Genomic DNA, 20,099 nt, shown 5'->3' with positions numbered 1-20,099 from the left:
CAAAAAACGACACATTGTGCCCCAAATCACGTCATCTGTCCCTCTGGTGCCTTCTCTCAGGTGGAATTCAACCCCAACCAGTCCTCTCTGACCGTTGAAGGCGATGACATTGATGCCTTAGACAAGGTCATGCAGCACATCTCCTACTTGAACTCCCGCCAGTTCCCCACGCCAGGCATCAGACACCTTCGCATCTCCACCACCGTCAAGTAAGTAGGAAGAGCAAAAAATACTTCACCACTTGTTTCTAATTTCCCTGCACAGTCTCAGTCGTGTCATCTCATCTGTCAGTCAGCAGCAGTAAAGCATTTGTGATGCAGCTTATTCCTGCCTGAGAGACGTGCAGAGCGGGTGCGTCTTTTTTGCCTATTGACTATAAATTTAAGAAGGGATTGTTGAGGTAAAAAAGAGGTCATGAGTTTTTTTCATTACCATTACAAAGAGAAGGAACACAAAATGTTTTGCGCCTCGTAAATCACAGGCAGAAGATTTTGTTTGTCAGCTCTCTTTGATGTCGATTCTTCTTATAACAATGATGAAAACAGTCTGCAATGTAAATAACTAAACAGCAGACGCAAACGATGCATACAGTGAAGAATATATTTAGAGTCATGTTTCTGCCGAGTCTATTTTTAAGATTAGTTCCAGTTAGTGTTGCAGTTTAACATTTGTTCTTCTCTGTATGTGAACACAGTTATGTGAAGGGATCATATAAGATTCTAGTTCTTTAAGTGTGTACTTAGGGCAACTTAATGGTTGTTTGTACACCTTCAGTTATTTGGGGGAAGCATTTATAAAGTATGTTTATGTTTTTTACATCCTTTTTCTTCCCTGTGTTCTTTTAACCACACACGTTTTTACTACCTCACTGCTTTTAGAAATACTTAATTGGGAATCTTTTATTTTTTTAACCTGAAAAGCCTTGTTCATTGACTCCATTGTTGAATTCCTGGTTTGCTTAAAACTGAGTCACGGTTATTGGTCAAATTAAAAAAAAACATGAATATTTCTCCAGATGTTTCAATGAGGAGGCCTGTGTGTCGGTGCCAGATGCTGAAGGTTACGTGATGGTGCTGCAGCCCGAAGAGCCCAAGATCAGCCTGAGCGGCATTGATCACTTTGCCCGCAGTGCTGCTGAATTTGAGAGCCAGGAAGGTGTGACCCTGTTCCCAGAGCTACGCATCGTGAGCACCATCACCCGTGAGGTGGAGGCTGACACCGAGGCAGAAGCAGCAGAGGGAGCTGATGATGACCCTACAGGTAAAAAAAAACCCATAGTAAGATAATGTTACAGGTAATTTGAAGATTACTGTAGCTAACACCTTTTTTCATTGAATCAATTGTGTGAATGTGCAGTTGATAGCTGGACATATACAGTATCTGGTGATGGTTAGGATTACGCCTACAGGCTAAAAGCAAGGCCAAGAACTAGAGGCAGAGAGGGAAGAGATTAGTTGTTTACTACTTAAGGGTGGGGTCAGTGACCAGCCTTGCCATCTGTTTGGCTTGTGTACCCGCTTATACAAGAAGACATAATAGATGTGGACATGTTGACACAGATACGGGGCGATACCATGTCCTGTGATGAAAAGCAGGCCATAAAGGGCAAAAAGGTTTACAGAGATCTGTTGCTGTTACCTGCTTTACCCCGCCCCCGTTCTCAGCTATTAAGAAATGTGATATGTCATGGCAGATGACTAACAATCACGTAAAAGGAGATAAAATGATGTCAAAAGATGCAAACTGCATGTGTAGGAAACTTTAATTTTCATAAGGAAAGGAGAAGACAGGCTGCATCAGCTGCACAGTCAAATTAAATAAATATGAATTCAAATCAAATTCAATCACAAATGAGTTTCTGAGCACGTTTTTACTCTTCTTTTTGTGAAGAAATAAAACACACTCTTGAAGAAATAATAGTTTTAAACATAGACTTCTGCTGACAAAGTAGCACTAAACTGCTCTGTGAACATATTTGCTACTAGCAGCACTACAGCTGTTAAAAGGAAACAGTCATTATCACTTCTTACTGTGTGAGGTTGTTTTTAGTACATTAACAGAGTAGCTAAGCCTCACAGTATATTGACAGTGAAGGTTGAAGCTGGTCACAATGGGTTGCACTTCTCCTGAACATTCACAATGATCACACTGTGGTGTCCCACATTCTGTAATCCAGGATGATCACTTGTGTTGTTCTGTATCCTCCACAAACCCCTACCAAATTTCATTTAATTTATCTTCTAAATAAGATGTTTGAGAAATGAAGGAATTAGTCTTGGGATGTGACATTAAAAAGAAGAAATCTAAACAGAGCTCTTTAGCCTGCTTGTTAAGTCTGTGTGGCCAGATGTTTGAGGCTACATCAGCTGCTACCATCATAGCATACAGCGATCTCTGACCCACCTGTGACCCTGCACTCTCATTGTGGATAATATAAGTGCAGGGTTTTAAAGAGGAAACAAATGCATGGAACTTAAACCTCTATCTTCTCTTTCTTTTTTTGATGACTTTTTTTAATCTGTCCTTCTTGAGACCACAGTATTACAGAACTGCTAATAAACCATTAAGAAATCTTACATTACATTCACAATAGACAATCCTCCCTTTCACGAGAGCACCACAACTCATCATTCTAGATCTATTGTCTTCTTTTTGTTCCTCAGTCCAAGAGACAGTAGTGTCAGAAGAGATCATGCACAACCTGGACACATGTGAGGTGTCTGTGGTTGGAGACGAGCTGGATGGGGAGCACGAGAGCCTGGAGCTGGACGTGTCTCAGCTGCAGCAGCATGGCCTGGAAATGAGCTCCTCTAACCTGGGCCTCGTTGTGACAGGTAAATTCAACAGAGCCGTATGAATCAGAATGTTGGGGGTGTTTCTTACTTTGAAAATTCTACACTATAAAAAGAGTGCTTTGCAGAAAAATCATCAAAAACTGAATACAGGTTATTTGAATTTGGTTTTATACTGAGCCCTCACATTTAAACAAGTACAATCATGTAGTCACACTTAATAATCACATGTAAGCATTTCACTTTTATCAAAAGGATACATTTCTGAATCATCTTAAAGCCGTACACTTTAAAAACTTAGATTTAGACTTTCTTTATTGTCATTCAAATTGTACCTTACAGTGCAGATAAGAACGAAATTTCGTTCCAGTTGGCTCATTGTAGTAAAGAACAGCAGCAAGTATTTACATAAGAATAAAATAAAATAAGGTGCAGACATAAAAAGGTATAAAAATGAAACTATGTATAAAATGACTATAAAGATATCAAATATATTGCACATGGTTACTGTTATATTATATTGCGCAGTCCAGTGAGGTAGTCCTGTGTGGGGGTTTAAGGGGGGAATGGAGGGCTTGTTATTTTGCGTTCAACGTGTATTTTCAATAACATGTTCAAAAAACATGTTATTTCACAGTATTACTGTTATCCTCTGATATGAAGAGCTTTTCTTAACTTCATTCCTTGACACAAGATCTCCTCTTTGTGATCCAGGTGTCAACACAATGGCCAACTACGAGCAGGTCCTGCATCTTATCCGTTACAAGAACTGGCACACAGAGGCTCTCTTTGACAGGAAATTCAAACTGGTCTGCTCTGAACTCAACGGCCGTTACATCAGCAACGACTTCAAGGTTGAGGTATGACTGAGCATTTGTCACACAACAGAGTGCAGGCTCGCGCTCCCTTACAATACTTGAGCTATATATAAACTGGAGATTTGTTGACAACATTTTGTGACCATATTCATTCCGTTTTTGTTTTTTTTTAGGTAAATGTAATCCACACAGCCAATCCTGTGGAGCACGCCAACAATGCCATGGTGCAGCCCAACTTCATTAACCCTGTGCATCACGCCTCTGTGGATCTGTCTGGTCATAACCTTGTCAATGCTCACCAGGCCTCAGGTACTGTGGAACATTGAAAGACCACACTTAGAAAGACCCTCTTGTAAAAGATATCCCTCTTTGACATATGCATTTAAATTACACCAAAGGTCATAATCAAGTCGAAAACTGTGCAATTGAATAAAACTGCTGTAGAATAAGATATGTAGAATAAAATACCAGGCCTCCAATATGGCTAGCATTACCAGGGATGGATTACAGTTTATTAACCAGAAGTAGGGCACGTATCACACACTGGTTGTTTGCCCATTTTGTTTAATGGCACAAGTTAAGGGATTACTCTTGAGTGCTGTCTGTGACATCTGTAAAGCCTGTGGTCTGAGCAAAACCTTTTATTTCCCAGTTTCACTAGTAATCCTGCAGGCTGTCAGGCTCACTAAGCCTGTCACCACATTACCTCTCCTACTAATATGGGACAAAGTGAAGCAGGTTGGCAGTAGACGGGAGAAATCTATTTAAAGAAAGACACACACCTAGACCGGCCCAAAGAATTCATCTGCAGTCTATTAAGGAGTCTTTATCATCAGCTCTGGCACGCGCAGAAAATGAAAGCTGTGTGTCTTGACATAAAGCTGCAACATTTTTGTCAGAATGTGCTCCTGTGAAAACTGAACATTGCACATCTAACCTGTCATTTTGTGTTCCACGTTTGCCTCCCCACAGTGGTTCCCAGTGCTGCCACCATTGTCATTGTGGTGTGTGTCAGCTTCCTGGTGTTTATGATCATTCTGGGCGTGTTCCGCATCCGCGCCGCACACCAGCGCACCATGAGAGACCAGGAGAACGGCAAGGAGAACGAGATGGACTGGGATGATTCAGCACTCACCATCACCGTCAACCCCATGGAGGTAGAAACACACCCAGAACTTGTTTTTGCTGGAGGGCAAAATAAGTGAACATTTCTCTGGTGATTAACCAGTGAATAGATGTCTATTCAGGCAGAATTTAACTTCTCTACAAAAAGCAGCTCTGTTGCAGGCCAGACAGCTTTACAAGAGCTAATGCTTTCTGTGTGATGTTACAACTGTGGCCTAGTTTGTTTTTAGATATTTATCATGTAAAGCCTCGCCAAGTAGAAAAGAAACACACACACATCAATAACTTCTATCAATATAAGGATACTTTTGCTTCCAGTTTGTCTTATGGACATTTGAGAGAACATCTGAAAGCAGCCGTGAAAGCAGCAAGTCACCGAAGTGACATTTTCTCATTAATGAGTCAGCGTTCTGGCAAGATATAAATATCTTTACAGTGGGCTCATGCCTTTTTGAGATATGGTATGAACTTGCAACTAAAGTATCTTTTTTGACTTTGCTCATAGCAAATAGCAGCTAAAGATACGAAGTAGACCAAAAACAAGTCCCAACAACTGCACCCACAGTGTCTTTCTCTTGTATTCATTATCGTTATATTTAAAATAAAAAAGGGTCCTTAAATAGACTTAAATTAGTAAAATAATGAGCCTTATAATGTCATATCAAGCTAAAATATGTGGAAATATGTGTGAAAATATAGGTCAGGGCATACACATGTTTGATAACTCACTTTACCCTCTAGACTTGCAGAAAATGACTTTGTTATTCTAAAAAACTTACAAACATATGAAGAGACTCAGTATTTTTTAAGAAGATAATGTCCTAGAATTATTGATCTAAATTGCACTAGAATCTGAATATTAAGAGGTGTTTGTTGCTTAACTCAAAGTTACTTAGAATTATGTAGTACATTTGTACCATTTAAGAGTACAGTTTAGTCTGTCATTGTAAAAATCAGTGTCTCAAAAAGGGACTTGTCTCATTCTGCTTTGACTTCTACACAGACGTACGAGGACCAGCACAGCAGTGAGGAGGAGGAGGAAGAGGAGGAGGAGAGTGAGGACGGAGAGGAGGAAGATGACATCACAAGCGCTGAGTCAGAGAGCAGCGAAGATGAGGAGGGCGGGGAGCCGGAGGACCAGCAAGGGGCCAGCAGACAGCAGCAGCTGGAGTGGGACGATTCCACCCTCACCTACTAGAGGAACACACACACACACACACACACACACACACACACACACACACACACACACACACACACACACACACACACACATTACAGTTAACACAAGCACAGACACACATCACCAAATCACACCCCCTGCTCTGCACACACTACAACCCCGTACAGCTACATGTCCAAGGAGCCATGATGTAAAAAAGAAAAAAAAGATAAAAACACAAAAGAAAAATTCCCTTCAGCGTATATATGGTCAAGGTTTTCCTGTCGTTACCTTAGTGGTGGTAATCAGTGTAGTGTAGACATCACCAGATTGCTAATTTTTACTGTTTATTTTTTTATTTATTATATTTTAATTCCCGGGAAATCTTGGCCTACATTTGTTTGGAACTGTGTGAGGAAGCCAACCCTGCACTTTTTTGTTTTCTCTCAGACATATAAGGCTCTCAAATGGAGAATTTCTTTTCTGATGTAAATTCTTTGCTTAATGCTATTAGAATCGTTTGCCGCTAAAGTCGTATATAGCTATGACTTGAGTTTCCTTGACTTGTTGTCCTCAGTAAACAACGCTTTTAACGAGTAGACTGCATTTTCCTTTTATTTTTCCTTTGTGTTTTTCTAGTGCATGAGGATATTTGAGAAGTCATATATGTAGAGAAATCAATTGCTTTTTAAAGATTTTGTAAATATAAAGAAACCATGTAATTAGTCAATGTGTTAGTGAAGGCCTACTCAAACGGGGTCCAGTATCTAAAATGACGCAGTACGTAATGTAGAATATTTGTGTTACAAAAGGCTGTAGCATGTCGCTTAATTTCTGCAAAAGCAATTCCATCATGCTTGTACAAAAACATGTCTGCTTCATGACGAGAAACCCAGGACATTTAAGAGGAGGTTTTCATGACAAATCAGTTTTCAATTTTGTCTTTTTCTTTATCGCAAAGAAGGAAAATGCTTCTTTTCCTTTCTCATAGGCAGGATTGGATGGTGTCATCTTCATACATGCTTTGCTTTGCTTGCACAGGTGTCGGTGTATTTCATTCCCAATAGATCTCACTGTTGTACAGAAGGGATTTCCCTTTTTTTTTTTGTTCAGGGTAATCATACATGCTAATGTACAAACCAACATTTCGAGTGGAACGGTACAACCCCAGGCCAGCAGGTACTGTAGTGCTGTTGATCTGGAAGTTTGGGTACTAACATTTCTGCCAGTGTGTTTGGAGTAAGTAGAGAGATTTCCTCAGCAGCTTTTAGAGCTTTTTGACCGCATCCCAGTCCTGCTGTGCTGACAGAAGTAGGATGGGGGGAAAAAAACCTTCAAACTACTGAAAGAGCAGATTTATGACAGACAGAGCTTTAGAGGAGCTTACTGGAGCCTTTGGTGTTTGTTTATTGGGGGAGAGAGGAGAAATGAAAGTACTTTTCAGGATTGCTTTATTGCAAACTAATTTACATGGCACAGCTATTTAATCTGAAATAATAAAACAGATAAAGGATTCATTTTAAAACTGGTTTCCTATTGCAAAATAAGAGCCATCTTTATTATAATTCAAGGAATTACACTTAAATGTATGACTGCTTAGTTAACAATAGGTAAACATATCAGAAATGAATCTTCTTGTGGATATCTTCAAATGAAATATTTTTTGCAGTAGACCACTAGATTTTATTGTACAAGGAACTGTACTGTAGAGTTGTTTTCAAGATATTTGTTTACATTTGGTAAACTGATTTTCCTTCTGGTAATAGTATGAAGCTTATACAATTGATTGGGAAAATGTGTCCGACCTCTCAGACTGTTGTATATATCTTTCACAACACCAGATACTAATGTACCATCACACTTAACTGTTAAGTGTTTGTGTCTTGTATTTTCTTTGGGTATCAAGCAAATATAAACATTTCCCAAACCTGCACAATGAAAGCAGATCAGATTTTGGAAGTGAACAGAATGTGGCATTATCGGGAGTAGAAATGTTGGTGTTGCGAGTCTTTATTTTGCATGCAATTTTATTTTCAGAGGCCATGGATTTGAATTTAACAAAGACAATTTCTTTTGAGGGTATGAGTCCGACAGTTGGTTGTATTAGCTTCAATTAATTTATGATTTTTAGGAGGTCTGGGGTGCAAAGTGAGTAGTTAACAGTCTCCCCTCCATGATGACTTGGGACTTGTTAAAAGAGGGCCACGTCTGAACAGGCTGAGATGGGAGTGCCTTTTTCTGATCATAGCGCAATTAGCAGGTCTAACAAAAACACTCATTGGTGCGCTTTTATTTGTGGAATTATTTGTTTTTTTATTTGTTTAAAGCTAGAGATGGGGATTTACATTTTTTCAGTTGTAAGAATACTCCACATTACAAATGAAAGAGGTTTTACATAGATGTCTTGTGTCCATGTTGATGTTTAGAGGAACTAGATCCATATTGTATCTTCTATATTGTACGCAATCATTGATGGAATCCACCTTTAAAAAGATGTACAGTACATTATAAAATTGCTTTGGCAGCATACGTTGGTATACTGTTAATTCACCTATTTGTGTATAGTGGAAGGTAATTTTGAACAGTGTCCTATTGCCTGAGTTGTTGAGAAATGATTTTGAGGGCAGCATGAAATTCACATGAACCAGAGAATACTAAGCCTGTCGACTTGAAAGTTTCAATATGTCAAACACTTGATGTCCACATTTCATCTACAACTTAATAATAAAATATCATGGGTCACTGCTATGTGCACACTGAATCTTCAATCAAGTCTCTTCACAGTGACTCCACCATCTCCAGTTTTCGGAGTGTAATGCTTTCTGATAAGCCCCTGAGCTAAGTGTAAGTTGGTTGAATTGAATGTCACTGCCTAACAAACTGAAATGCAGCCATACGGTAATAACACTAATGATGTAAAGGGGGCGTTAACGTTGCATGAGCCACACGTTTTTATTACTTTCCATGTGGGCTTGTTAGACTGGAGTGAGAAAGGAGGCGCGATACACTGCTCATTCTCAGATTGTCTGTGTCACATGTCCAGATATTTTTCTTTTCCCTGTTTTGTTTTCTTTTAAAAATTTGCTCAAAACGGAAGGTAACAATGTTTTCTGAACGATTGAATGTTTCCTTTCTGCTTGTTGGAGCTGCTCTCACTTTCCTAACAATTTAAAGGCAAATTGTAGTGAAGTCGATGCTTGCTCATAAACAAAATAAAGGGTGATGAGATGGGGTATAACTTCTGTGTACTCTTGTTTTCTTCAAACATCACACGTACATAAAACTACTTAAAGTGAATTATAAGACATGAGGAGGCAGCTTTAATAACACAACAGAATAAACACAGGGGCCAATCAAAGTACTTTACAAAGACAAAAACAATTAAAGATAATGACAAAACCAGAGTAAAATACATAAAGATAGAAGTAATACATGTAGACAGTGATGCTGAGTAGAAATTGGAGTAATAGTGCCATCTAGTGGTGAAACAAATATGTTAAGGTCAAAACATGGGAAAACAAATAAATAAATATTAATTTTCTTCCTCTTAAAGTTAGAAACAGCAGCTTAAAGCCTTATTATTTATAGATACTGCTGTAAACACTGAGTTCAAAACTGTTTGAACTAGTCACACTTTAAGAAAAAAAGGAAATTGATTTTGTGAATGTATATCCATTTATAAGCACACACTGCAAGATCATCCATGATTACATGAAATGATTTTTTTAAATGATAGAAACAAGAAACAGATCACGAATTTATATACCTATACCCTATCCCTATATTTAAGTTCAGGGTAGTTAAAGCTTTGCCACTCTGGGGGCCTTTTTTTAGATATGTTGTTAGATATGTTGATCTACCCCCCAGCTTGTTGCCAAATCGTACTGTACAATACACATCAAATGTGCATTCTGTGTACAAGTTGACAGAGTAGTGTTACTAATAAAGGTCATGATTCTTTGCTATTTTGTTAAAATCACCACAGAAAGCAAAGTGAATTTAATAAAGACATCTTGAACATTTACAAAACTAAAAAAGAAAATCAACATCTTAAAAACACAATGTTTACTATTGAAGTTTTCAAGTTTTCAAAATGAGCCCAGCAACAAGTGACTGTTTCTCTTGAACTGCTTGGCCTATCCTTCACATTCAACAAATCAAAAGGTTGTACCGGCAATACAATCAACATCTATCTGGACAAATAAAAGACATTTACAAAATTTAAGGGTTGTAAAATAATACTGTTTAAAAAGTGTTAGGAAATCCAGAAAGACCAGAAGTGCACTGATGGTTTACAAAACTTACTGATCAATTGGCACATATCTGTCTTGATAATGACAATGAGTTAATCTTTTTAATAAAATCTAAAAAAAATACTATGCCTTTGTTTTTACTCCAGAGCTAGCTAAGGCCATTATTTTGTCTTCAGAGCCTGAAAGAGAAAGCAAAACATGATAAGTATGACATTCATGCAAAAACTACGAATGAAAAAACATCTCAGTGAGATCACAAGATTTTTCTCACCTGAGTTTGCAGTCACTTTTTCAAACTGGCTCAGAGTTGCTGTCGCATTCTCGGTGAGAAACGTCTCATCCTCTGAAGTGAGCTGTCAAAGCAGCCAGAAGCAACATTTTAGAAAATAAGATGTTAACAATGTGACCGTTTCATATGAGGTGAGATGCTGGCATGTTGTAGCATCTACATTGCCATCATGGTGATAATTACATGACAAAAATAAATAAGAGCAGCTTTTAGGAATCTGAATCATCCATGAAAATCTCTTCTGAGTGTGATCCCTACCTTCTCTCCAAGTTTTCTTAAGGCTGTGAGGATTTCCATTTTCTGCTGTGTGTACACATGCCTGGATAGTTTCCCTACCATTACATCACGATCCATCTGTGGAAAATGTCACATGAAAGTTTCAGGCCAACTTAATGGACACTAAATAGTGACTGGGAAGTCCGATTACACACATACCTGTACTAAACAGATTTGCATTAAAACATTTGCAAATATATCAACAACACAGCAGTGCAAACCTCTGCTAGTCTGGTCCTTAGCTGTCCAGGCTGCTTCTTTGCAAAGAGTCGAATCACCTCTGGTGTTTTGAATGCCTGGCTGATGGCAGCCTGGATTGCCTGATGAAGACAGAAACATTGCAGACTTCAACACTTATTCTGAGTTTCTTTTACTATAACATAAAATGATACAGCAGTTCAATCGTCCATACCAGCTGCATTCCACTGAGATCATCCACAAGGGTCATATCCCCTGTCATGATCTTCTTCAAAGAGTCGTTGAATTCACTCAGCTGCTCTAATGTTTCCTTTTTTGTCTCCTCATACTCTTCCTCGTCCAGATCTTCCCTGAAATAAACACAGAAAGGATGAGAACCTAAGAGCTGCAGAAAACAAATGTATACTTTATTGCATAGACCAGCATGATCATTTTGTAGCTCAGACAGCTCTTTGAAGCATCTACAGTCCTTAATTAACTGATAAGTTAAATGTAGTGTTTTTAATTAGTATTGCACCTGCATTCCTCCAGATCCTGAAGCTGCTGCATAAGTCTGTCAAGTTGCTCTTCCATGTTTTGCTTCAATTTTCCAGTTTCCGATTTCCCTCTAGAAGCCATCTCTAATTAAACGTGTATTTAAAACCTTTTGGGAAAGCAAGACAGAATAAAACAGACGACAAATATAAGTCTAAGTGGTGATTTGTGGCTCACACATTAGTTATCATTAACCTAGCATGATATACAGACTGCATCACTGTGACGCTATGGAGAAGAGTTACGACAACCTGTTCAAACATGTACGTTACTATTAAGAAACTGTGAATAAAATAACATGACCTCGGATCTTAACCCACGTCATATCACTGTAAATGTTGTTTATTTAGCTGATTGCTAGCCACAATGCTAAAACAAAACATCTCACCGGGACTCGCTTTGTTAATAGTTGTGAAACGCTCGTTCAGTGAGTTAATATTTGCAGCAGTTTACAATAAATTCACAGATTTGAGACTGTACTCCGGCGAAAAAAAAACATAAACCGCGAACATAAACTACGTTCAAATTCGGTTGTGAGGTTTAATGTTTAGTCGAGTCTGTGGTTGTGAATGTAGCCTGTGAGTGTGGGTGCGGCTGTCTTGCTTCCTGGTTGATTCTGTCCAATCAGATGTCTTGAACGTAATGACGACATAGTGATACGATCAGCGCCGTAGAGTGGCGCTGGATGTGATGACAACACAACGCGTGCACAGGAAGCTGTGGCGCATTACAGAGCTGCCGAGCAGAACGAAGCTGCTTCTTCTAGGTCGTACAATGATCATTTATTTACAGTTTAGAAGATAACAAAAAAAAAGGGTGAACAACGCAAGCTTAATTGTCCACGCTTAGTGTTTTATTTACGTTTTTTTTCTGTAGAATTACTGAAGCAGCAAGCCCGCGTTGTTTAGTTTCATATTGAGCTAATGGTAGCTTGGGTTTATAATTTAATCAGCTAATGTTTACTTAAGTTAACAATTGACGTTTGTAAATACCGTCACAGTGTCATTCATTGTCCCTTAAAAGTCAAAGAGCCAGGGGTATTTTTACATGTGAATATTTGAAAATAAATTCACTAACTTCAGTCCTTGTTTTCTTCACACTATTTGCGGGTCTTGGCGTTAATCCAGCCGCAGTGAGGCATGGAGGGTCGGGCTGTAACAGAGGTGGTCCTGTTGGCCTGTGGGTCCTTCAACCCCATCACCAACATGCACCTGAGGATGTTTGAACTCGCTCGAGATCATCTGGTAGACACAGGTTGTGTGAAATGAGACTTAAATTCTTCTAAATATTCTTCTCATTTTATTTAAAGTGTGTTCCCCCAAATAAAAACACATTCTTTATGTGTTTACACTTAATTTGCTTAGAGTTAGACATTATTATCGCTTAGATTGTGCTTGAACCCCAACACAGCTGTGGTGAATTTATTTTGGTTGTGCTGCTTAGTACTTAGAAACGTTATGTGTATTCATCAGATATCTGTAGTCTCATGTATATCATCCCTGTGTTGTTAGAAAGTAATTTCCATAAAGTATATTTTAATACTGTCAGCAATGGAATATAATTCAGGATCCAATGCAGTCCAGTATATTTAAATCCATCTCCATTTTAGTAGAATTGAGGCTTCTTCATAACTAGATGCTTAACTTTAAAACGTATTCAAACTATTTAATACAAATGTAGCAATACAACAATTTAAAAATACTGCATCCATTACTTATCTATTACTACCATACCAGCTCTATGTTCTAAGTATCATGAGATAACGTTTGCTGTCTGTTGTTTTATAGCTATATAAGTAATGATTGATTTCTTAATTGATTGAAACATCTGTTCACAACACTTCTTTGTTGTCTAAGGTCAGTACAGGGTGGTGAAAGGCATCATCTCCCCTGTTGGTGATGGCTATAAGAAGAAGGGTTTGATCGAGGCCAGCCACCGACTGCAGATGGCTCGCTTGGCCACAAAGGACTCTGACTGGATCACTGTAGATGCCTGGGAGTGTTTGCAGCCAGAGTGGGTGGAGACAGCTAAAGTTGTTCGGTAAGTTTATAATTCTTATGTGTTGTAGATGACAGTGCCTGTGCTTGCTAAAAGTGAAAGTAAATCTGCCAAAGAAGCTAACACCATTCCTTACAGATCTCCCAGTACCCTTATTTACTTTAATTCTTCTCCGACAAATACCTCAGGAAACTTCTTCATCACATCTTTTAACATAGCCACAGAGGGTAGTGAAGACTGTTAGAGTAATGATTTACTAGCATATCAGATAGCAGTTTAATATTTGACTTGCTGCCTCAGTGTAAGTATTGAAAGTTGGCATGAAGTTGAAACAATTGTTAACAAATGTGATGATAGCTGAACTCTCTAGTCATCTTAATAAATCCTGCACCCTATCATCTGTGCTGTTCAAACATACACTACATTTAGCTCTTGCATAGTTGTAATGAAAAAGTCCTTAATGTTCAGTGTAACATGAGGTTTCCCTTCATTCAGTAGCCTTTATGTATCACTCATGAAGCTCTCTATAACTGTATGGTAGGACATTTCATCTGTATATTTAAAATGGGAAAAAAATAATATTCCAAAGAATCTTAATCCATAATTGATTTGAAATCAATCAAACTTCTGACCTGATATGTGGCTATATTGCAAATTTTGCGGGTTACCTGAGAACATTATTTATATTTTCTCTACAACTGTATTCCCTAGCTTTTTTCTGTCACTTTGCAATTTCTAATTACATTTCTGATTCATATCTTTCAGGTTTCTTTAACAGCTAAAAATATATATTTTTACAATATATATTTTAAAATTTCTTCATCATGAAAAGCAAATGTCCTGAGAAAAAGAAATGTTGATACTATTGACTGTTTTCTACTACAATGTGGCAAGACAGTTCCAGGGTGTAAAAAGTTGATCCATGTCTTCAATTGAATTATTCGGACGATTGAAAGTACAGTATTAGAGGGAAAATGGCAAACGTTTAATGGTTTAATGTTTGAGTATAAACACCACATCACATTTGGTAGATTACTGGGAAGCATAGCTTTTAGCTTTTGAATTTAAGTATACAAAAAAAAGAATAGTAATGTAACAATGTGATATCTTTGATGCTGATGGTTAAGGAATCAGAAAATGTTTTGAAATTGCAGAATTTTGTGGCAGTCTTCAGAGACCACACAGGAAACTATAACTTAAGGACTTTGATGAGAATAATCAGATAAATAAATAAGATAAATTACATCCCAAAACAGTTAAGACATTTTATTAGCTGTTTGATTGTTAAGAACTTTTAATGAAAATAATGTTTATTGTATGGGAAACTCTATGCATTGCTGTTACATGTAAAACAAATTCTATCTTTCTTGATGACTTTTATTTTCTGAATTCACTTAGGCATCACTATGACGACCTGGTGGCAGCAGAGCAGAACATCGATGACGTGGACACAGTCAAATACACAAAAAAAAGACGTGTGGAAGAGAATCATTTTGAGGGTTCATCTAGTGACAGAGGCAGAGGTAGGCCTAGTTTAAATATGTTTGAGTATGTAACATAAGTATTCTGCTCTTGGCTCTCTTTTCATCTCCTCCCTTTTTTCATTTATGGTCCCTGTCAACCTGCATGAGCTTGCTCCCACTGTATTTAAAGTAAACTGTATTCAGCTTAACTCATAATAGGAGACGACGGTTAAAGGGTGTAGTATTGATTTGTGTTGTGGCTTGCACCCAATCCCACACCCAGTGAGTACTACACAGAATCAGACAGGTTAGGTGTCAGACGAAAAGAGGGGAGCCTCAGTGACAAAGATAGCAAATGCAAGCAGCCAACTTTCCTACGTGGTTTGACAACATTCTTCCAACTAGTGACAAGAAGTTAGACTGCATGAACGTTTAATAGGAAGCTGCACAGGAGTATAAGCATCAGCAAGAGAAGTGCGTACTGTGCCATGTCATTAAAAGTTATATAAGATTTTAATGAGAATTTGCCTCTGATAATACTTATTTAAATATTCCTTTTTCACAGACCATTTGTTAGTTGCTAAACTGTAAATCTCTTTAATCGAGCTGACCAGTTTTCCCAGCATGAGCTGCAAACAGAGAGCAATGGTCTCATCGTGACAAGTTTTATTTAGCTATTTTGAAAAGATATTTCATTGGGCTTTTTATGCTTTAATTAAAGAGACAGGATAGTGGATAGAATCCAAAATCAAGGAGGGAGCGAGTGGGAATGACATGCAGCAAAAGAGCCACAGGTCGGATTCTAACCCTGGGATGTCTGCTTTGAGGATTGTAGCCTCTGTACATGGAGCACCAACTAACCACTAGGTTACCTGTGCCCTAATCATGACTAAATTTAACAATAATATATAAATTATACATCTTTAATTTTTCATTTAAAAAAGATTACTTGTACAAAAGCTTTAATGAATGTATATTTCAGCTTTTCCATTCTCTTGTTTGTATATCCTGTACAGTAAATACGAAAAAGATAATTTTTGTTTAAATCATTCTCTTTCTTCATGCTCAGACAGCTCTCAGCTGATGTTGCTCTGCGGGGCGGATGTCCTGGAGTCCTTTGGCATCCCCAATCTGTGGAAGCAGGAGGACATCGCTGAGATTGTTGGCCGTTACGGTTTGGTTTGCATCACCCGAAACGGTAATGACCCTCACAAGTTCATCCACCAATCAGACACGCTTTGGAAGTATCGCAAGAACATCCATGTGGTCCGAGAGTGGGTGACCAATGAGATCTCAGCCACTCACATTCGTCGGGCATTGCGGCGAGGTCGAAGTGTCAGGTATCTGCTTCCAGACAAAGTTGTTCGCTATGTAGAAGAGAATGACCTCTACAGTGCTGAAAGCGAGAAGAAAAATGCAGATGTGGTCCTAGCACCCTTTCAGAGATGCACGGGTGCCTTATCAAGCTGAGGAAGTTAAAGCTGGTTGCGATTAGTGCCGTGGGTTAACAATATATTGTCATTTATACACATTTTTGTATGCTTTTTTAAGCTCCCACCAGTGCCTACCAAGCACAGTCGTTTTTCTAATGGACTTGTGGCTTTTAAGAATATTAACCTGCTTAGACCTCTCTAATTAAAGTCAATTAGTAACACTATGACCTGCTTTAATTTATCTTGTGTGTCTGAAGAAGTACAACAGTCATAAAAACCTTAATTGAACAACAATTTAGTCTTAATGGTATAGCTTACAATAAGTCTAGAGTGTGGTCAGTAAACTAGATATTTACAAGTTAATTTAAATAGTCAGCCTATCTTTTGTATTGATAGTATATAATGTTATATTAAGAACAAATTGATTTGAATAGCTTTCCTTGCTTTATTAAGAGTTCTGCCCCTTTGCATCAGTACACTGAACCTACCTCTTCACATATTTCGATGGTTACCTTGAGCAGCATTTTCCCACACACTCTCAGGGAGAAGAAGGACATTTGCATCAAATATGTGTACTCTGCTGTTGATTTGAAAATGTAGGTTTGATCTGTATTGACTGGAAACAAAATAAAGAATGCTCTTTGTTTTCCACACTGTGATGTTTTCATTGTTTTTGGCATTAACAACAGGTTAAGAGTCCAAGAAATGTGAAATTGGCCTCTTGCCTTTATTGATCACAGTGCTGATTGTCATGTTGACTTATCTTTCAGGAAAGAAGAAATAACAAGTGGTAACAAAGTGAGAGCAATGAGATTACATGACTGATTACATCACATGATATCAGAATTAGTGCCTATTTATTTATAACTTTGGTGTGGGTGTGATGGTATCATTGGATAAAAATACTTATATATACCATTTAAGTTTAAATTACTTGATTAAATTTTTAAAAAGGACAAGGCTGTGGTTTATTCTCAATATATAAAAAATCCTGGTTAATCAAACAGTTGATAAATAACTCAGTTATGACATAGTGCACATATAAAGTTTTGCGTTGAAAACAACTGTGACACATTTTTCAGCATCACATTTTTAACTGTTGACCTGCTTTCTGTTTAGTTAACATCAGGAGGCGAAAACATCCCCTTGTCAGACAACCTTCAGTTCCCTCCACACTGCATGCCACTGTTACTACAAATGTAGCTATTGTTTCCTCCTTGCACAAAGAGGTGTGCCGTGTTTAAAAGATCTAATCACACAGCAAGACCCAATAGAAAATGTTAAAAATCCATTCACAAATACTGGTGATATTTGGAGAATAGTTGTATTTTTTTAGAACTGAGTTTTAATGCATAAAGCCTTAAAGTTTTGATTTTTACATCATGCATATCTATTTATTAATAGAATATTATTACAAAATCCCATAAAGAAGGACTAAAATGAATCATGGTCAAAAAAAAAGCCTTTCTCCCAACATTATGCTCAATACACTTCCCTGTGATTATGTGTGTCTTGTTAATGTTTTCACACCTGGGGGAAATTTTGAATGGTTTTTTTTTTTTTTTTTTATGTCTGTGAGCTTTGCAGTGAGACCAGTCTGACTTGTCTGTCTGTCCTTCTACTGGCACTGATGGGAGCACCTCCCTCATCCGTACATGGACCTCAGGTCAATGAGCTAAAGGCACACCTCCTTTATACCTCCTGTTGTCCCCAGAAAACAGCAGTTGCTCACAAACCTCTCAGATCTCATGAGCCCTCTGGTTTGAGGATTACATTATATTACTCTTAGATCTCTCTTCAAAAAGAAAGCCATCAAAATGCCAGCCAGCCTTAGTGGCACATGGGACATCATAAGCAGTGTCAACCTTGAGGGCTATATGAAGGCTTTTGGTGAGTCCTGTTTTACTACTTTTATATACTTAATTTTCTTTTGTATGATGAGATATCTACTTTATATAAAATTAATGTAAATTTAACATTATATAGCATTTCATTTAGGGGGTTTAAACATGAAATATGGAAGAAAAAAACATTGGCTGTTTTTCAAGCAAGTGCTAACTATGTTATGCATGTAGTCTTGGTTGCAGCCTGTGCATGATTTATTTCTGTACATTGAGATTACACATTGTTCTACCGTTCCAGGTGTCAGTCCTCACCTGCGAAAGATTGCTCTAAAGCTAAAGCTGGGGAAGGTGATCGAGCACCAGGGGGACCAGTTTATCATTAAAACTACCAGCATCTTACGCAACTACACCGTGTCCTTCAGAGTGGGTCAGGAGTTTGAGGAGTTTACCGGGGGGCTTGACAATAGACATGTCAAGGTGAGGTTGAATTGCTGGTGGTGGGGAATTTTGAGTGCAAAATGAAAGTAAGTGTTTCCACACATCCTGTTTTTTTCACTTCTTATTTATTCTGTTGTGTGATGTGATGCAAATTATGTCTTCTCCTCTGCCACCTGTGCAGTCACTGGTGAAATGGGAGGGGAACAAACTTGTGTGTGAACAGATTGGAGAGAAAAAGAACCGAGGCTGGGCACACTGGGTAGAAGAGGACAAGCTACATCTGGTAAGAATATGAATATGGGCATATTTGTCATTTTACATTTACATTACACAATGCATATTAACATATCATTACAAAAATATACATACATAAATATATATTTATATAAAATCTTTTTTTTTCTCAGGAGCTGTATTGTGAAGGGGAAGTCTGCAAGCAGGTTTTTAAGAAGAACGTGAATGAGTAAAGGACTACAGAAGTTTGTTTAGAAGTTACTCATGGGATAATTTAACCCATACCCTGAATTAGAAAACCACACTACAAGAGAAGTTAGTGGTATTTTCTCTATTTTGTCTTCAAATGTCTGTCCTCTCAGGGTTTGGATTCACACCACTAGATGGCATCAGTGCATTACTTTTGTCAGACACTGGTCTACACTGGTCTGTAGGTCAGGGGTACTTCGCACCAGACAATATAAAATAGAACATTAAGCACCTTTCTGCTGGCTGAACGCCTGGTTCCTTCAAATTTCTGTTTGATAGGGCTCATCTGAAATACTTAATTTCATACTGGCTTGGGCTGCCCATTTGAGATGTGGCTGAGTTTTTTTGAAAAAAAAGAAAAAAGAAAAAAAAAGCCTAATAAATAATAATTAAAATAAATGTATAAACATTGAAGGGTAGGTGATCATTTTAATTTATATTTTTGTGTGGATTTTGTACAATAAATTGACTTTTGAAAATATATGAAGTGAGTGTTTTTCTTATCCAATCCTTATTTATTCTTTACAATATTCAAACAGATTGTAGCCTATTTGGTTCCATTACTCAAGCATGGCTTGTGTCATCACTTATGGTCTGATGCCAATTGGTTACAGCGAGGCAGGAACTGTGGTATAAAATGCATCTTTATGATGATCTGATGTAACCTAACAGATTGGGCTGCATTGAATATGATAGGTTATCTGCCATCTGTAACTACTGTTTTAATTGCTTTGTCGATCTAAAAGCACCACTGACAAGTCCAATAGTCCAGTTTGTAGTGACATTATTGTGTCCCCTGGGCTACTAATAAACAGTTACCTAGCCTACATAACTAAGAAAGGGAAAGATTGACATAAAGCTGATTATAAAGTTTACTAGCTGTCTTGCATATAAACTGTATTAATACTTCAAACAAGTTAAATTGCACAAAACAGTAGATATTGAAATATAACATCTGAGCTACAGATAGTGCTCCACAGTGAAACCTGACAC

The 20,099-nt window shown here is 37.9% G+C and overlaps 3 protein-coding genes across 6 annotated transcripts in view; 2 read left to right on the top strand and 1 right to left on the bottom strand.

The window, feature by feature from the left end:
- Positions 1 to 9,135, top strand: part of clstn1 (calsyntenin 1) — a 37,290-nt gene extending 28,155 nt beyond the window's left edge. For all 4 annotated transcript variants that reach the window (XM_061057113.1, XM_061057114.1, XM_061057112.1 and 1 more), the window contains 7 exons: positions 61 to 209; positions 1,016 to 1,260; positions 2,664 to 2,834; positions 3,507 to 3,652; positions 3,784 to 3,919; positions 4,583 to 4,767; positions 5,739 to 9,135. In XM_061057113.1, the coding sequence (XP_060913096.1) occupies positions 61 to 209; positions 1,016 to 1,260; positions 2,664 to 2,834; positions 3,507 to 3,652; positions 3,784 to 3,919; positions 4,583 to 4,767; positions 5,739 to 5,933 (1,227 nt within the window). In that variant the 3' untranslated portion in view covers positions 5,934 to 9,135. The remainder of the gene's footprint in view (positions 1 to 60; positions 210 to 1,015; positions 1,261 to 2,663; positions 2,835 to 3,506; positions 3,653 to 3,783; positions 3,920 to 4,582; positions 4,768 to 5,738) is intronic.
- A 55-nt stretch (positions 9,136 to 9,190) lies between these two features.
- On the bottom strand, positions 9,191 to 12,042 carry lzic (leucine zipper and CTNNBIP1 domain containing). The gene is made up of 7 exons (XM_061057116.1): positions 11,836 to 12,042; positions 11,431 to 11,556; positions 11,128 to 11,263; positions 10,937 to 11,035; positions 10,698 to 10,793; positions 10,422 to 10,503; positions 9,191 to 10,329 (listed from the first exon to the last, which is right to left on the bottom strand). Exons 2-7 carry the CDS (start codon positions 11,529 to 11,531, stop codon positions 10,274 to 10,276), a joined length of 570 nt encoding a protein of 189 aa, XP_060913099.1. The 5' UTR covers positions 11,532 to 11,556; positions 11,836 to 12,042; the 3' UTR covers positions 9,191 to 10,273.
- Positions 12,043 to 12,496: 454 nt separating this feature from the next.
- On the top strand, positions 12,497 to 19,587 carry nmnat1 (nicotinamide nucleotide adenylyltransferase 1). The gene is made up of 9 exons (XM_061057233.1): positions 12,497 to 12,701; positions 13,304 to 13,487; positions 14,844 to 14,968; positions 15,978 to 16,377; positions 17,112 to 17,131; positions 18,109 to 18,231; positions 18,484 to 18,662; positions 18,805 to 18,906; positions 19,031 to 19,587. Exons 1-9 carry the CDS (start codon positions 12,587 to 12,589, stop codon positions 19,088 to 19,090), a joined length of 1,308 nt encoding a protein of 435 aa, XP_060913216.1. The 5' UTR covers positions 12,497 to 12,586; the 3' UTR covers positions 19,091 to 19,587.
- Positions 19,588 to 20,099: the final 512 nt, after the last annotated feature.

The sequence above is a fragment of the Labrus mixtus genome, chromosome 15 (genome assembly GCF_963584025.1).
Source record: "Labrus mixtus chromosome 15, fLabMix1.1, whole genome shotgun sequence".
NCBI lineage: Eukaryota > Metazoa > Chordata > Actinopteri > Labriformes > Labridae > Labrus > Labrus mixtus.
Note: the sequence above shows the minus strand (reverse complement) of the source record. Positions and strands in the feature narration are given on the sequence as shown.

Excerpts from the sequence above, each read along its gene's own strand:
- lzic (XM_061057116.1), bottom strand. The coding sequence starts at position 11,531 with ATGGCTTCTAGAGGGAAATCGGAAACTGGAAAATTGAAGCAAAACATG. Across the intron at positions 10,504-10,697 it reads TAAGAAAACTTGGAGAGAAG|CTCACTTCAGAGGATGAGAC; the intron begins GTAGGGATCACA and ends CTGCTTTGACAG. Across the intron at positions 10,330-10,421 it reads AAAAGTGACTGCAAACTCAG|GCTCTGAAGACAAAATAATG; the intron begins GTGAGAAAAATC and ends TTTCTCTTTCAG.
- nmnat1 (XM_061057233.1), top strand. The coding sequence starts at position 12,587 with ATGGAGGGTCGGGCTGTAACAGAGGTGGTCCTGTTGGCCTGTGGGTCC. Across the intron at positions 13,488-14,843 it reads GAGACAGCTAAAGTTGTTCG|GCATCACTATGACGACCTGG; the intron begins GTAAGTTTATAA and ends GAATTCACTTAG. Across the intron at positions 18,907-19,030 it reads AAGAGGACAAGCTACATCTG|GAGCTGTATTGTGAAGGGGA; the intron begins GTAAGAATATGA and ends TTTTTTTCTCAG.